Raw genomic sequence first — 18730 nt, forward strand, 5'->3', positions numbered from 1 at the left:
TTGAATATAGTGTTTTTTGTCAAAGAAGTTGAATATGTTTCACCTCAAAAACTTTGCTTCAAACACTCTTATATCACAAGAAAATGTCATCATTCTTTTACCTGGTGAAGAGGGGACGATGATGAACTGGTCCCTCCCCCTGTTGCTGTGGAGTTGGGTGGAGATGCAACCCTCAGGGGAGACCCGCCCCCTCCTGCTGTTGTCACGGCAACTGTAGTACTAGACGAGAAATAGATGAAGTGATATAATTAGTTTGAAAAGGAAAAGGTTCATTTCACTTCACATATCAAGAGAGGTTCCTCCGTCTCGTGTGATATGGAGTATATAGTGTGCTATATTGACTGTATGCCTGCGCAAATTGAAGAACAATGAAGTGACAAAAAAGAGAATAGTCCCTTTCCATTCAACTGTATTACCTTCTTTTCTCTTGTAGCACATTGTAAAACCATTTTACTGAGTTTTCTTATACCATCTGTTGACACCTGTAAATGAAGCGTGTACATATCAGCAGTCACTGTGGCTCTCTACCTGAATGACTTGGCCAGCCGATTAACATTAGACTGTTTGCTGGGAGAAGAGGAGGAGGAGGAAGGCAGTCGTTGGGTGGTGGAATAACCCGGTGAGTCGGATGATGATCCCAGGCGTTGGAGTTTACTGGGAGAACCGGACCCCGAGCCACCTCCTCCTCCGGTCAGAGGAGAACTGACACGCTGGGCAGGTAAAGTGGAGCTGGAGTAATAGATACCTTAAAAAAAAAAAAAAAAAAAACACAATGAAGAGAGTTGCAAAAATCCATCAAACCTGGATGACATTCCATCAAAAGCAAATACATAACATTTCTCAGGAGTTAAAAACATGCACAAGAAAATGCATAAAACGCAGGTTAGAAAAAACACAATTTAATTTAAGTTAGGCCACAATGCCAAATTTACTGTACATTTCATTCATTTGATATATTAGCCGAGTCCCTGTCATACTGTGCCTAACATTGGATGGGGCTGCACATCCAATTTCAACATTATTGACTGTCTGTATGCAATAAGTCAACTTAAATAGAAATAGTTTTCTAATATTACTGAGCCAAAACTATTAAAGGAATATATCAGAAAGCTCTGTAGCATACAATAATGGTAACACAAAAAAGGCAGTAGAACAAATATACATCAAAGATAAAAGAAAATATAGCTTTGTTGTGAATAAAACAATATATTATACTTTTATTATGAACAAATGAAAACATAAACGCATAATTAAGAACATAATCTCATCACGTAAGATACTGAAAACCCTTGGACAACAAGTGCAAAGCCTCCTCATGTGTATTTGCCTTCGTCTGCAAGCACCAGCAGTTCACGCTCTGTCAGATGAGGTTAACACGAAAATGTATCTCGTGGAAAAGATTGAAACCGTATGTGGAATGGAGGAAGATGTGAAAGCTTACCTGAACCTGAACCACTTTGTGATTGTTGTTGCTGGGCTGCCCGACTGGATGTCACCTGAGGAGATGGTGGGAAACAAAAACAAATGAGGGCCTTGACACGTAAAACAGATTGGTAGAGATGGCTGGCAGTGGGGAGGGAAGAAGCAAGAGCAGACAGAGGTAGCAGGGGAAAACCGGAGGAATCGAAGAGAATAAAGACTCGTCGCCATCAAAACTTTATGCACAATGAGTTCAGTCAAGCCTTTGAGACTTATCAAATGAATATAGAGGAGCTGGTAATAAAATCCCCATTGAAAACAGACGGGTGATTCAAGCAGACTCGTAGAAGCAGAGCAAGTCTTTTGAGCTCAGCTGACTGAAATTACTTGTCACGAGAGTCCTGTTGCAACATCTACTTAAAGTGGAGGATTACACAGTCCATAGTGTATCCATGAATTAAGATCACTTATTTGATCACATAAACCCCAATATTCATGAACAGAATAACTGAATCTGTTAATAAAATTAGTCCCAGTTTTCAAATAAGCCAGAGGTGCATGTATGAAGCGAAAAATCACAGAAAGTGTACCTTACTAGTGATCTTGTCCTTCAGATGACAAAATGCACGCCAATCTGCGAGAAGCTGTTTCCAGCCACATGTCACCTGCTGGTCTATTCAAATATATTCACTTTTCCCGTGGAGACAGTCAGGGGGAGGATATGCCAGAGCTCCACTGAATCATATACAGCTAATCCAAAAAACTGCAAAGGTGATCCAAATACATTATTACTAGTATGACGTGGAGACAGTTGTGCAAGGCCGCATTATGCAAGCACAGACTCACCATGCAGCACTGTCATTATTGCAGGTACAGGAGTTTGAGTAAGTGCACCATTTTTTAAAGCAATGGGTGATAATAATGATTTTACTAATATTGTCATCTATATTTAGACTCCAGCATTTTTGAACTGTATATGCGCATATAACGTGATAGACTTTGTTGCTCTGTGTCTGCAGTGAAAACACATTTATTCAGTATTTGTTCAAACATACATACACACACACCCACACACACACTACAATAGTGTCAAAAGGTGATGTTTGTAACTGTTTTCACGTGTGAATATTTGCTGCTGTACAATACTGTGGCAATAGTCTGCTGGGAAAAAAAGAAAAAGTAATGTCTGATCAGTAAACCATGCCTTGATAAAAATAGCAGCAAGCACAAGCAAACAATCTCCCATTATGTTTCCAATGGATGTCTCTGGTAAATTTCCTGCTCTGCGATGAGCCACAGTGTGTGAAGACAACAGGCCTGTGGTTCCAGCACTGCTTTGTTTGGAGAGGGGTCATGGAAACTGATTTATCTCTGGCTGAGTGGATTAACAGTCTCTGTCTAAGAAAAAAAATCAGACATACAGTTTAGGAAAGCAAACATGCTGAGACGCAGAAAGAAGAAACTGATAAGAACTGAGTGAATAGAAAATCAGTCAAATGGGGAAGTTATGTTTTGATGCTGATATATGACTTCTTGTAGTGACAAAATATCCCTGTCTACATGTGACACAATACCTTATCGTATTCATCCCTACATTACTTCACAGACAATACAGTAGAAACAAATCCTGAGGGAAGCTGTGACTCGACAGGTCAGAGTGAATTTGACTCTCAAACCTACAGTCTATGCTAAAACTACGGCAGCATGAAGTATACAATTATTAAAACTATTAAATTAACAGATACTGTGTCAGATCCAGGTGCCCTGTGTGATCTGTCACAAGAATAATTCAGTTTCCTGCCTTGTTTTTCCCAACACCACCTTCTTTTCTCACTAAAATTACTGGAAAAGATCTAAGATCAAATATGTATTACACGATGTCTTCAGCAGTCTCAGCAGCAATCCTGGTCTGAAATCTATGACAACTTGCATAAATAAGTCATGAATCATATGTCAGTTCCAACTCAAACAACCAGCAGTATTTACATCCGTCAGTATGGGAAGGCAAAATGTGTTTTGCCTGCAGTCATGAACATAAAAATTGAAGTCATACTTCAAAATGAGATATTCAAAGACTGTAAATAAAACTTTCATTGATATAAAATTGCATTTGAATACAGCAATATCCAGAATTTCAAGGAGATTGTAAAACATCATGTAGCTCAAAATCCATTCATTAATTATTTGCCATTTTTGAAAGAAATCTTGAATATATATTTAAAGAAGGGCCAAAAATTCATGGTGAGTAAAGAAAAAAGAACAATTGATTTGTATAAGGTCACTTGATCCACTTGTTTGAAGGCTGATTAGAGGATGGATCATTTAAAGTGTCTATAAGCAGATACTGAGAGATCTTCATTTGGATGTGAGCCAGCATTGAGAACACTATGAAATTGTCTCTTTAAGTCCCCTGTGTACGTTTAGTAGGTTATGAAGCCGAGTGGGAGAAATAATGCTGATGACTTGATGGCCACAAAACTGAGTTTAGGAACCCCGTTAATGCTTTATGCTGCTTGAGTTGTGTTTAACACAATCAATGTGTTACGACGGCGAAAATATAAAGCGAACCATACATACAAATGGGTTTGTGAATGAATAGATGAATCGAGGGGTAAATAAATGGATGGTTAAATAAGTAATGAGTAAAAGATGAATTGTTGGCTGAGTTAACTAAAAGATCGGAGGCTGACGCACTCTGTGGTGAGAGCACTTTCTCGATCCCACTGTGTCATCTTGCAGTGCTGCTTCTTTTCCTCCTCCAGTAAAACACTGGGATGTTTGAGGTGCCATGTATCCATGCATTATTAAAGCATGGCCTCTCAGGGTTATAAATATCCTACAAAAGAGGAGCAACATGCCAGACCTTTCACTTTCCCTCTCGCTCTCCTTGAACAGTCGCTTGTGCAAACTTTAAACAAATGCAGCCACATGCACACTATGGCCAAAGGGGTGCAAGTAAAACAGCCCTCACGTGCACGTGCATGCACAAATGCACGAGTCTGCAAACACACCAACAAAAATATGCATGTGCTGCACCTGCCTATCCAGCAGCACTGGCATGCATAAGCTACCCATGGGCAACAAGCCCTGCTGACAGCGGTAGCCCCATTACACTGACAAGCCAAAAAACATCAGAGAGGACAACACACACACACACACACACACACACACACACACACACACACACACACACACACACACACACACACACACACACACACACACACACACACACACACACACACACACACACACACACACACACACACACACACACACACACACACACACACACACACAGAGAGCGATGGTGAGCAGAGGAGACAGGGAAGTGAGACGGGAGAAGAGAAGAGGACAGAAACCCAGCAGAAAGAGTGAATGTTCCTCCTCTTATATCTGCCTATCTTTATCCCTGTCCTTCAGTTTTTCTTCCCGTCTCTTCCTGCTGTATTTCTTATTTATTAGGAAGAATATTTGAGCTTTATCTGAATCCAGCTCTGAAATATGCTTTTGGCATGGCCGTAATAAGAAATGAATAAATATGTTTACAAAGATGACAACGCCTCCTTCACCTTCTTTCAAAAGACATAAGCACATAAGCAAACAAAAACATGGAAATACCACTGCACACACCTCCATACAAATCAACTGAGAAGCAAACAACATGAAACAACTATATTTTCCCTTTTGAAATGAAAACCATACTAAAACATGGCACAGGAAGATGCATGAACAATGTAAGCAACCACGTGTGACCCTTGTTCAATAATTACCTTGTTTATAATCCTCACTGTAACATATGTATTCTTACTTTTGCATCTTTCATAAATGAAACAATTGTCCCGCATACCTGCAATATTCTTTAATGAAGCACTGCGGCTGCTCACTGATTAAGCAGTAGTGTGGGAGTCACATTCAAAGTGCATGTGTGTCTTCCAACTGTGAATTTAACTACTGCTATATTGAGGACTTGAAAAGTGGGAAATAATTGGCTGCGGTAGGCTGTGAAGTCATTTGATGGGGTTGCTCTTTATCTCATCGATGTGAGTAATATATAACTTTGTGCAAACTTTTGTCCTTAATGATGCCATTTTGGTCCATAACCTTCTGATTACCTGCCATCTTCCAAACAGCTATAAGCAACACACCCCCATATGTCACCCCCTCTAATTTACAGAAAGCAGAAATGGATTGCTTCACAACCCAGAGGTAGTGATTAGACCGAATGACAACAGGAAATCTCGCGAAATGGGATTCTTAATAAATATGGGTTTCTACACAGATCACATCGATTCCAATACAGCAGCAAACAAAGCAGCATTCAATGAGAGCGCTGAGTGTCAGAAGTGCTATGCAAAGTAGTGCATGTAAAAAGGCACCAGAGGAAAAATAAGGATGCCTGGGAATGAAAAATAGAGCAAGAAGGAATCCGAAAGCAGCTTATAGCAACTCTACGACGGTGCTTACAAGTTTCTGTGAGCATAACATTAGAATGCAGCTATTATTACCCACATGGAACTAACTTTAGGTGATCTGCTTTCTACAGCCAAAATCTTTTCATGCCAATTGCGGCAGTTTTCTGTCCGTCATGCTGTCCGTTGAATGGAAAGTTGACCAAAATAGACAAACAACTTCACAGGTGAGGCCAGCAGAGTACATCCCACTCAAGGTTTTCGTCTTCAACAACATTTGCATCATCATCATCATGTTCGTGCGGCAGTTGTTTTCCTACCTGGTTATAGCTGTGCACGGCTCCTCCAACCTGCCCGCTGCGCTGAGGAGTTGCTGCAGAGATGCTGTCGCTAAGGGCGAGGGTCTGGTTGCTATGGTAGCTGGCAGAGTACTGGAGCGAAGCCTCCGGGGTGGAGTTGAGCTGCAAGGAACTCTGGGAAAGAAGAGCCGGTCCTACCGATTGAGACAGGAACAGTGTATGGTTGGGTGAGAAGGAGGGGTTGAGTTTGTGTTTGTGTGTGTGTGTGTGTGCGTGTGTGTGTGTGTGTGTGTGTTTGTGTGTGTGTGTGTGTGTGTGTGTGTGTGTGTGTGTGTGTGTGTGTGTGTGCGTGTGTGTGTGTGTTAGAGAGAGAAAGAGACAGAGGAAGAAAGAGAGGGAGAGATTAAGAGTGAGGAAGAGAGGGGGCGTAAAGGGGAGCGATTGAGAGGCGAAAAGTGAAATGGGTGAGAGAGAGAGAGAGAGAGAGAGAGAGAGAGAGAGAGAGCAGCAATTTAGAGCAGATAGTGCGGCAGTGCAGCACTCCGTGAGTTGGAGATGGCATACATAATTTATTAGCAGAGGAAGGGAGAAACAGAGGAACAGAGAGAATGGGAGGAGGAGGAGGAGCAGGCAGACGGAGAAGATGAGAGGAGGAGGAGGGTGAAGAGAAAAAAAAGTTGTAATAGACGGAACACCTAATAACTTGAACATTACCTCCTCCAAAATGTTAATTTTGCCTGGAACGGGCTCAAACAAAACTTCACTTGACCTCTCGAGTAAGATAGATAAGGAAGCTCCAATTCAGTGTGAATCATTAAGTAGTATTCTATTTCTGTGGTTGTTTAGTGAGCTTCGGAGGATAATAGAATATGGCTGCATATACCCAAATGGCTCCATTTTCACTTCATATACTTTAATCACTGAAGCACCACTGAAATGTTAATAAAAACAATGACGATATGAACTGAATCTGTATGGGTATGGCTGCAACAACACACACACACACACACACACACGATAATCACACTTTAAATTCCACAGCAGAATTGCCTCTACTACCTGATGTAATAGCTGCTGTGTCATCAAACAATAATTGCCCCTTTGGGGTTCTCATGCTGTGTGCATAAAGCTTATATTGATTCGGTAAAGGAACAACACAGGGCTGCTTTTTAAGAGGAACAATCTTCTAAACTGTGAATGAAGTGATGAGGTCAACTGAGGGGAACTCCTACAATCCTTTCGGTGATCAGCCGTGCGCAGAGAAGTAGTTATATAGGGTATCTGTGCTTTGTGTGTTCATGTGTGGGTTGGTTTAAAAAAAAAAAAAAAAAAAAGAAGCAGTCTATGACCTGTTCATTCAGTGGTGTGTCAATATTTTATTAGGTTTCTATTTTGAGCCCATGTCCTCATCTGAATACAATTTCAAGTGCATAACATGTATGTTAATACATCTGGCAGGTTTCAGAGACCAAACTTGGTCTTCTCTATTTTTCTTACTTTCCTAATTTAAAAGTCGATCATGAATATGTCCTTTTAAAGTCTCCAATAAGTGCTTTCCCCTGGGCTCGCAACCTCTTTTTTTTCTTTTGCCCAAAAGAACAACGGCCTGTTATTATTCTGCTCCCATATCTATTTGCTTGTTCTTTCTATCTCTCTCGCCTCTCTTTCCCCAGAATATTTTTTCTCCCAGTGAGTCTGTGCGCTGTGAACCAAGATCAACTCCTCTGCTTCTCGTCTTCACAAAGGACTTGTCTTTCCTCATCTTGATTCATCCTTAGCTTTTTATGAATTATTAAACAGCACTTTGTGTTACGCAGACTGAGAGGGAGCTCCCAAACTCATTATTACTCAGCCTCGGTGTTTGTTACATTGTGTGTGCTGTGTGACAAAAAAAAACTGTGTCCATTTGATTGTGTCTTCATGAGTGTGTAGTGAAGTGCGCTTGTGCTGAATGGTCAGAAAATTCTTGGATTATCTGGTTGGTCAGTGGAGGAATAGATAAAACACACCGAGACAACATTTTACATTTCATTTCTTTTTTTCTTATAAGACCATGTAATCTTACGAACCTGTTGCCAGGCGCAAACACTTCTATAGGGTTTTGCAGCCATTGTTTCCCTCTTCCAACTGTTTCGAGATGCTTTGCAGCACCAATTCCAGCGAGTTTTTTTGTTTTTGTTGATGATATAATTACGGATTTATTTTTATTTATTTATACTATTTATAAGTATTTCAAACCATTGCGTCCTGTTTTTATTTTACATTTTACAGGTCATCCTAGCATTTTTCATTTTGTAACTGAAAACATACAGTGCGTAAACGCTCAGTGTGTGCGTGATATGTCAATTCCAGTTAAGTAGGCATGAGTGCGAGAGGGCGAAATAAGAAACACGAGTCGATAGTGGCGCTTTAAGTTCTTTCATGTCTCTATCATCTCAGTCTCAGCGCCTCCACTCTGACACGGAAAATATGAATATTTCAGAGGCTCAGTTAAATCATGAGCATCTTATTCATTCTCAGTCGGTGAAATGCTTGCACCCATACATCTGACACAAACACACAAGGGTTATTATATAGGTTGATTTTTAAGCACAGTTTACAAGCGCTCCGCTGGCAATGACTTGACAGATACATTTCATTTTTTTTAAATAACTTTCTTTTAGAATATATGCTTTTTTCTACACTCATTTATGCGAAGTGGCACTTTGTGTTGATGCTGACTCAAATGACTGTATTAGCTGAAAGCAAAAAGCCTTGCTGTTTAGTGCAACCTTTCACTGGAGAAACCAACATGCCTCTGCAGCATGCACTTACTGACTAGTTTGTTGCAGAGTTCTTATTTTGGGGGAGAAATCATCTGAATGTGCACACGCAGAAACGCGTAGAAATAAACCACACTGAAAGGTAAGCTGAATTCATCTGAACCCCTACATTAAAATGCTTTTGGAAGAAATATGTGCAGTGTGGGAGAATACAGCTGGGTGCAGAACACCCACAAAGAGAGCACTCGCAATTAAAGTGCCATCTATTTGGACATGAGTGACAGAGACTCGGGCAGTTCCCACTAACAAGATAAGAATCCAATTACCTGACATGTCCCCCCAACTGTTCAGCGTGTGCTTAAACAGGCAATCTCTTTCTTATCAAAGAAAACCATCAACAGCAATTGAGGTAAATATTACTAAAACAGCTTTCTGTGGTTTATTCTGTCCAGTTATTTATCACTAGGTATAACTCTATGTTTATGCATGCATGCATGCATTGCCTTTGTAATGGCACTCTGAGGCAGCCAGCCTATTTCACGAGTTACATACATGAGGTGCTTATTGTGCAATGTATAGAACCTCACATTACAATGTGCCGAGCGTCACACTCAGTGTGAGTTCTTAAAATGCCATCCATTACTGCATCATCAACCAGCAAAAAGGTCAGCAGACAATAAGTGAAATGGGAATGCAGCAGTGTTCCAAAACCAATGACCTGCAACTAAAATGCTTCACATACAGACAGACAGACAGACAGACAGACAGACAGACAGACAGACAGACAGACAGACAGACAGACAGACAGACAGACGCACACACACGCAGCTTCTCAATCACCGCTTGAATTTGTTTATCAGAATCGAAGCTCTACAGAATCGAGAGTCGGATTTTTGCAGGTGAGGATATTTAGTGTTTATAAAAACATTAGTGTGGACTGTTTCTTACTATGGATCTCACTATCTCACTCTCTCACGATGTTTCTCCACATCAAAAACAATGATACTTCAGATTCCCTTCAGGACTTGAAACTGATCATCTGAAATCGCTATGTTGTCTTATTAAGGCCAATCATTGAGGAAAAGCATTTCTGAGTGTAATTCTACTTTTTCTTTGCACAAACTAATTTACATTTCTACTTACTTTATGTAAGTTTTTGCTCGACACGATACATATCGCCTAATCTGTAAGAAAATCTCCTCATGAACTTGCTTACTGTAAGTAGAAATGAAATCTGAGTAAGAATTCAATATACCAATGGGGAAATTGCTGCACTTATGCCACATATCTAATGGGATAAGCGACTAAAAGTAGAACATTTTCTCCTTTTCTTGCAGGAAAACAAGTCGAGTTGCCAAGAATGCTCTGCCATAACCTCTAGGCATCAAATCCAAGAACAGCTGTTGTAGTTTTTTTCAATAAATTTGTCTGGATATGCTGTACGCATTAGTAACCCTTACTTTCTTATGTTCACTTTTTAGGAACAATTAAGCATGTTTGAAATCATTTTTTATTGCCATTTTGGAAATGAAACTAAGCTTTCTTCTTTTAATGTTTCTGAAGCGCTCACTCAACATTTGTAGACCATGGATTTTTATCTTATCACATGTTGAAATGAAAATAAAATGATTGGCCATGAAGCAATCAAATCGTTCAGAATGTTAATGGAAAAGTAAAAAAAAAAAAAAAAAAAAAAAAAAAAAATTTAATAAAAAAAATGTTGGAATTTAAACAGACAAATACTGAATAGAAATTTCAATCATACTACAAACTTACGTTCTCCACTGTCAAGTATCCCTGATTCTTGAAGAGAGCGAATGCAGGAATCCACCAACTCCAAACCTGTTGTCAGCTCATCCTCTATGTCTTTTTGTCCATCAGCTATGGAGGAGGAAAGAGGATGGATGAGAAGCAAAGACAGATACAAGAGCAGAGAAAGGAAGGGAACAGAGAAAGGATGCAACAGGCGAGTGAAATCTCTCACTTTAAAAGTTGCTGGTAAAATTTCACATTCACAGTAGCCTTGGTCTGACAAAGTTTCTTTGTCTGGATCTGCATGTGCCTGCATTCGTTAATTAAAGCACAATGTGTGTACATGAGTACACACATACATTGCTGGGCCTGTGGTGTGAATTCCAAATGTCCCTTGACACAATGCTTTTTGCAGGATGTCAATTAGGCGCAAATGGAAACAAAATGGAGTTTTATAAGTTTTGGGGCAATAAATCTTACCATTCAGCTTCAGACGTGTTACAAATATACAAACCTTATTGTGGCTTGCATGGTTGTAGTAAATGAGCAGGAATTGAATTTAAGTCAAGGCCAAGTCCCCAGAGGTCAATGAATCCATTACATGGGTGTTGGATAATCTTGTGTGTGCATGCATGAGTGTGAGCATGAACTTGCATGCAAGTGCTTTTGAAAACTTTCTTTTAATGATGAATTTTACCTTGAGAGTTCCAGCGAAACTGCTCATCTGTTGAACTGCAAGAGAAGGAAGTGGTTAATGATCATAAAAGTAATGAAATATATAATGCTGTGTTAAATAGCAGCATTATTTCACATGTAGACACAATGGAACTGCCCATAGAGGAGAAAAAAAAGGTGCTGATGAGTGCTGTCACATCAAACCTTAAATTCAGCCAAATGGATCACTTCAAAAGCACTCACAATTTTATATTTACGTCTTAATCCTTATAAAATCTTTATTTTATAAGGATTAAAAAGGTTTATTTTCTATGCTCACAGAAAACAAAACAAACTAATTACGGAACATAATTTAACTTGTTAGACAGCCCTGGCCAATTAAACATATCACTTAACAAAATTAAGTTCTATGCACACACAAACAAGCACGCGCTGCGCGCGCGCGCGCGCACACACACACACACACACACACACACACACACACACACACACACACACACACACACACACACACACACACACACACAAGTTTTCTCTTCTGTTTTCTGTCAATTGTTCAGTGATTGATGGGGGGGGGGGGGGGGGGGGGGGGTGGAGAGAGAAAAAGACAAAGCGAGACCAAGGGAAACAGGCAGGCACAGAAAGAGAAAGCTGGAGACGAGTATTGAGCTGCATGCTGTGTGATCAATGCAGACATGGACAGACTAACTGATACATATAGATTCCTTCATCTGACTTCATCTACACCATTAGACCGGCCGTCTGGGCAAGCCGGCTTGTGTGCATTTGTACCATTCAGACTGCTTTGTATTCCACATCGCCCAACTTTGTAATTGAAGCCAGTGTGCTTGCATGTGCACTTTGGGTATCATTCAACAATTTAGTCTGTTGAGGTGTGTGCCAATGTGTGACTATATTTAGTGTTATTTGTCTGTTTGCTTGGCAGAGTGGCAGGATGGTCACCCAGGGATGGACATTTTCTAAATGGCTTTCATTGATCGATTTGACTGGGATATGAAGCAGTTCTCATTGCAAACACTGCAGACTATTTTTTAAACCAATATTGTACCATTTTTAATTTGGTAAAAAGTCAACATACAGGGAGCCAAAAAACTCTGAACAACTTTGCTCATCTTCTTCACTCTTTCTCCAAACTACTACTTAAACCTGTCCAAATTAGCCAAAGCTTATGTGAGTTTATTACTTAAAACTAAAAGACTACCCTCAATTAGCAATCACCTGAACTTAGAAAGCATTTACTCTTGTGAAATCTTTTTTGTAGTTAGAGATGCAAAAGGTCACAAGAATCAAAATTTAAAAACAAGCCACTGAATAAAAGCAGGTGTCATTTTGGCACTTCTTCATGTAAACAGTACAGTACAGTATTTCAAGATGATAGTAAGTAAAGTGTATCAGACTTTTCTTATAACCTGCATGCGATTGTATTTGTATGAGCTTTGCAAGCAGGTGTGAAGACAATTCATGAAGACAATTCACCTTCCAATTTAACCCTAACCCTAACCCAATACACTAAGTAAGAAATGAATGTGACAGGTTGTAATAGCATTGTCAAACTCGACAGATATCTAATAAATAAACAAACAAACAAATAGATAAACTAACTAACTAACTAACTAACTAACTAACTAACTAACTAACAAATAAATAAATAAATAAATAAATAAATAAATAAATAAATAAATAAGTAAGTAAGTAAGTAAGTAAGTAAGTAAGTAAGTAAGTAAGTAAGTAAGTAAGTAAGTAAGTAATTAAGTAAGTGTGTAAGTAAGTAAGTGATAGACTGCTGCCCAGATTTCTATACTTGGCACCAAATAAACGTTTTATCTTCGTTTCTGAGAATTCTGAGAAAAGTTGTTCATACAAAACTAGCTTTTAAAAGAAATGCATTCTGTATTTCATCAGCATGGGTTTCTTGTTTATGAGGAAAGTCTTGATACATAGGGTCAATTGCAAAACTGCATAATGTACACAGTGAATAACTGTGTTTTACTAATGGAATAGAAACAGCAGTCTGACGAGATGTTCCATTTTATTTCGGAGGCTAAAAAAAAAAGCCAGAAGTGAAAGGACAATGGCTCATGAGCGCCACCGAGGCATCCAACCATTGAGTGCATGTCTGTGACCTTTCAGAATGACGGTCATGGTTATGACTCTGTGTTGTTTCCATCACACTTCCAGAGATGCTTCAAAAGGCAACAGCCAGCCAGTATTTAACAGGCCAACCAATACCAGACACACTTCAATAGTTTTGGGGGTTTTTTCTAGTTCAATGTCATGCAAAGAACATAGCAATAAAATGTGTTGTCATCATTCTTAGAGGACAGATATTGTGTTGTTTATGTTTCACCCACATTCAGTAATAACACAAATTAATAACAATAAATAAAGGTGAACAGTAGAGCTGTGACAGGAGAGTAGGCCAGGATCAACCAAAGCCTTGACCAAGTTGAATTATTGATAGCCAGTGAATCAATAATTGAATCAATAATTCCCTGTCTATTCACTGTTTATGACAACAGGGGTTCCTTGTTTATGTTTATTTGTTCTTGTCCATATAGACTTTTAGACTTGAAGCCCATTATTTATATAATTGTGTTTTTCATTATACTTGGTTATAAGCAATAAATGGCACAAAAAAATAATAAAAAATCATTGTCTTCTATATGATTCAGTCCACACCAGATTTCCATTTGCCAATTTCTTACTTGTCTTAGTTATAGTTGAAGTGAGAAGAGCATAAACACAATTTTCAGGATTGGAAACAACTTTAAAGACATAAAATAAGTCTACCTGTTCAATAAATTCTGCCTTTTCTGTGTCACTGGTGTTTTGCAGGCTTTGCAAGCTCTCGATTTGAGTGTCTATAGTCTAAATAGTAATTTCATGTCCACTCGAACTCAGGGGTCTCTAACCCTGGTCCTCGAGGGCCCCTGTCCTGCAGGGTTTAGCTGTCTCCCAGTTGCAACACACCTGATTGCAATGAGAAGCTCGTTATTGGGCTTTTTCACAACCTTGGTGATTACATCGTCATTGGATCCAGGTGTGCTGAAGCAGGGAGTGAACTAAAACATGCAGGGCAGGGACCCTTGAGGACCGGGGTTGGAGACAACCTGCGCTAACTGAATCCAGAAATAATGCTTCTTTGCAAATTCACTTTTGCAGATTTGGAGGTGATTGTTGAAGCACATCCATATGAGAATTACAGATGGCTGAATACATTGCGGGTAAAAAAAACAAACCCATCTAAATGTGGCTGCGGAGAGCAGCGTAGATCTTGGAGTAGGTGACACTGGTGTTACACACAGAGACAAGCGCACTAACAAAACACCTATAAAGCAGAATGACAACCAGGTAGAAAGAGACTGTTTCCATGTGCCTGAAGGAAATACAACAGGCTGAGCAGGAAACCCTATAAAACTGTGATAAAGCAGAGTTGGTTACAGGAAAAGAGTGCAAGACGAGACGGGGGGGGGGGGGACTTTGCCATGGAACACTCTGAGAGAGAGAGAAGAGAGAGAGAGAGAGAGAGAGAGAGAGAGAGAGAGAGAGAGAGGAGAGAGAGAGAGAGAGAGAGAGAGAGAGAGAGAGAGAGAGAGAGAGAGAGAGAGAGAGGAGAGAGAGAGAGAGAGAGAGAGAGAGAGAGAGAGAGAGAGGGAGAGAGATTTAATAAGCACAGCGTTTTTCCACCACACTACACATTCACTGCTGCAATGCCACACCACCCCATCCACGCCTGTCTTTTAACAGCGAGCATGAATTCAAGAGACATTTTCAATTCACAATGCCACTCTCGGCCACCACACAGCTTAAATCAACACACAGCGGCATCTACCGTTCCCAGAGAAATCCACAACCATGCATACCCACACACCCGACTTGGCTGACACAAACGTTGTCTAAATGTGTTGTGATTTGGTTTTATTGGGTCAATTTGTACAATACTGCAAAGACTTATGACTTCCTAATATTATACTGGAAAATAAATACCTTCAACATAAGTGACATTTGTAGACTTTGCTGTAGTACAGAGGCCTTTTGGTGACAAGCAGTATAGATTTGATAATGGATTTACTTAAAATGCATGCGCTCTTCACTTCTGAATCTGGAAAAACTATTTGTGAGAGTTTGCTTGAACAAGCTACAGAAGTCATCCAAACCTTTGTAAACATGCTGTAAATGGGTTGACAGTATGACTATGGAACTATGTAGACAGCAATCCCAAAAGCTTCAGCCTTCATGAGTCATTAGTCCTCAGTTTACATTACTCAACCGCAACACTACTCAAAAAGCGTTACACGCTGCCACGCAAGGATCCTGCTCAAATCCTCCAGCTGCCTCCCATCACAGATAGTAGCACTTAAGAACATTTGCCCGCCGTGATAAGGTTGTCAGCATGTGCATGTCTGCTCAGCAAGCAAACACATGCCCACATTTTGCTTTCACATAGACACAATACATTCAAAGCACACAGCTTCTTTCTCTATTTTCTAAATGTACATATATAACTAAAAAGCAATAAAACAAACAAAAAAAAAGCAAATACCTACCCATGGACAAGATGTCAATTTCCCACCAACATTTAACTAAAAGTCCTTCACGTCTTTGATAATTGCTGTCCTGTTGAGTTGGGGAGAGGAATAAAAGGCAGGCCTGGCGTGCAGCCCGGGCTATTTCATTACCACCCGTGTTAAAACTGCAGCCTAATAGACCTTAATGCCCTGTCTGACGTTTACTAATGCCACAACAAGGAGGATCACTAAACACGTCCTCCCAGTCTTTACAGCGAGAAATCATTATCTCAGTATTTGAGTTTTTAATTGAGGAACCGAGGATGTCGATTAATTTTAATTTCTAAGGATGTACTTGTAAGAATAACATAGGTTGAAGGAAAAACTGATCTGTTTCGCAGAAGGTGCTACACGACTTACAAAAGCATGTCTAATTTAACACAGCGCACACACTGGCAACACCCCGCAGAGAAAAGGATAAAAGAGAATAAAGATAATTCATCTGAATGAGACAGACCTCTTCCTGTTTTCACAATTTTCACTTTAAAATTTCACTAAAAGGAAATTCTACTGAAAGGAAATGCAATAAGAGAGACGGGGGATTGCCTCAATTCCTAATACGATAGTCAAAATATTTTTGGGGAAACTTGGAGAGTAGAGACTTTAACTTCTGTCGATGAGAGCATCAAGAATAATTCCGAAGTCAGAGAAGAAAGAAGGAATTGTGAACTGGATTATTGCTTATTATTATTTGAACTCAAGGGGAATATTCCAAGAGATCAGATGTGAAGGTCAGCTGAAGCTTTGAGGGGAATTTGTGCTCTGCTCACAGATAGCCGAACAAGCACAATGAATGGCTTTTTTTATTTAACCACCCTGTTTTCCATCATATGGAACTGCTGCTTGTTAGTGATGAAAAACACAAACATACAAGGCCACTCAAGCCAAACAAAGAGAAAACTAAAGCAGATCAAATCATGATGCCAGGTTCCCTTCATTACTTGATTCCCGCATGTGTTCAAGTATACAGGATATGTATGCAGGAGGGAGTGGATATTCAATCAGAAACACAAGTCTTGAGTTACACAAGGAAATTACAAATGCAATGTATTATTTACTTTGACTATGCATACGCACTATGCATTTTAAACTCTGTGGTTGACAGTCAAGCAAAAACTTTGAGAGATATCTCAAGGACATTCAAATCATTTAAATGCAGACAGAAATTGTACGGTGGCTGAATTATTATTCAGCAAATACATAAGTTTACTTTTAAAGTTGCTGGGTTGTTTTGGTTTTTTTGGGGGTTTTTTTTGAATTCCCTCAAGAAAATACATATTTCTTTGGATTCTCTGTGTATTGTTTGATTGAGTGGTCAAATGTATCCATCTGGAAAAAGAAATCATTAACACTGACACTCAATACACCATCATAGCACTCCCTCTCATTAATCACTTCAAGCGGCAGGAGAGCTCCAGCGATAGATCATGTCAGTGCTAACAAACTGAGGAGAGAAAGACGGCGTGTATACATTTTACATCCACTTCCAAGAGGCCGTATTGTTAAATCTATTTACTTGACAGAAGAGAGTAACAAAAGAGTAAGTACTCAGTATTTAGGAGCAATTAATTAATTATAAATGAGTCTGTAGAGTTGTTCAGAGCTCACTGTAAACCTCAGTGATGAATACTTGATCACAGCCAGCAAGAATGTGTGACACCCTACCAGTAATCTGTCAGTCAGTGCAGAGGAGGGAGCTTTTATGTTCTGCTCAGGATGTGGGGGTGAGGAGTGTGTCATTCACGCACAAAACTATGACTGACACTAAAATCTGTCAAAACATTGAGGCTGGAAAGCAGGACGCATTTTTGTTTATGTGAAAGCACATATTGCTCGTCTATAGTCACCATATGGGACGCGTGTTTAAGCGTGTGTTTGTGTGTGTGCATGTACATTTGCGTGCGCCGGCCCTCTGATACTCCATTCAGAAAGCAGCCTTTTGTGCAGAGAACAAGGCTGAGGACAAACTTTTGAAGATGTGACAGCTGAATGACAGTTTAACAGTGGGCCTGGAAGAGAATTGTCTCGTCAAAGTGTTCTGAAATAACTTCTAATGCGCGACTACTGACAGCTGCAACAAAAACCACAATTCCTCAAAAACAAAGACAACAATGCACAATGGTATTGACAACTTCAATGAAGATATATCATCTCTGCAGCTTTCTTCCCTCCCACTCAGCCTCTTTCAAGTGCTACACACACATCCAGGTGTTTAGCCAACAGTCTATACATCCATTTGTACCGCAAGTAAGAGTTTCATGTGTTTATGTCGGTATATAGTATGTTGTAATGACTCCTGCTGCAATCTCCCATTTCCTCTGATATTGAACAGGAGAAAATAATAATGTAAATAAGAATAAAAAACACCCACATTAGTTCTACTCTCTTATCATGAAGCTTTATCCTTATCTTAAAATAAATGCACAAGCACACAAATATCAGACTGTGCAAAATATACACCAAAAAATATTATCAACAGGAAAGGAAATCAGAAAAAGGGCAGCATGAGCATAAAGGATGTGATCACACATCCTTGTTGTACACGCCCACACACGCATGCTGTACTATTTATAAAGGATGAGAAAAGTCATCATTTCAGTTCAACGTTTGAGTGGAATAATTGTATCTTCTGTTCAGAAATCCATAATATGCAGTCAGAACTGCTGCACAAGCATGTCTCAGATAACCATTTGCATGCGTGCTTTTGCCAATCACTCATGGTCACGTGTGGGTGTGCGCGTGTATATGTGCACATGCAGAGGTTGTCGGTGGTTTTCCACTCCGTGCAGCACCTGCTGGTTGCTTTATTTCAGCTCATGAAC

The 18730-nt window shown here is 39.7% G+C and overlaps 1 protein-coding gene across 1 annotated transcript in view; it reads right to left on the minus strand.

Annotated features, from left to right (window-relative positions):
- Positions 1-18730, minus strand: part of ctnnd2a (catenin (cadherin-associated protein), delta 2a) — a gene marked incomplete at both ends in the record, with an annotated part of 202698 nt that overhangs the window by 115197 nt on the left and 68771 nt on the right. The window contains 6 exons of the mRNA XM_080515267.1: positions 102-219; positions 529-745; positions 1442-1496; positions 6152-6324; positions 10669-10773; positions 11342-11376. Coding sequence (XP_080371393.1) covers positions 102-219; positions 529-745; positions 1442-1496; positions 6152-6324; positions 10669-10773; positions 11342-11376 — 703 coding nt within the window. The remainder of the gene's footprint in view (positions 1-101; positions 220-528; positions 746-1441; positions 1497-6151; positions 6325-10668; positions 10774-11341; positions 11377-18730) is intronic.

This window comes from Blennius ocellaris (genome assembly GCF_963422515.1).
Source record: "Blennius ocellaris genome assembly, chromosome: 19".
NCBI lineage: Eukaryota > Metazoa > Chordata > Actinopteri > Blenniiformes > Blenniidae > Blennius > Blennius ocellaris.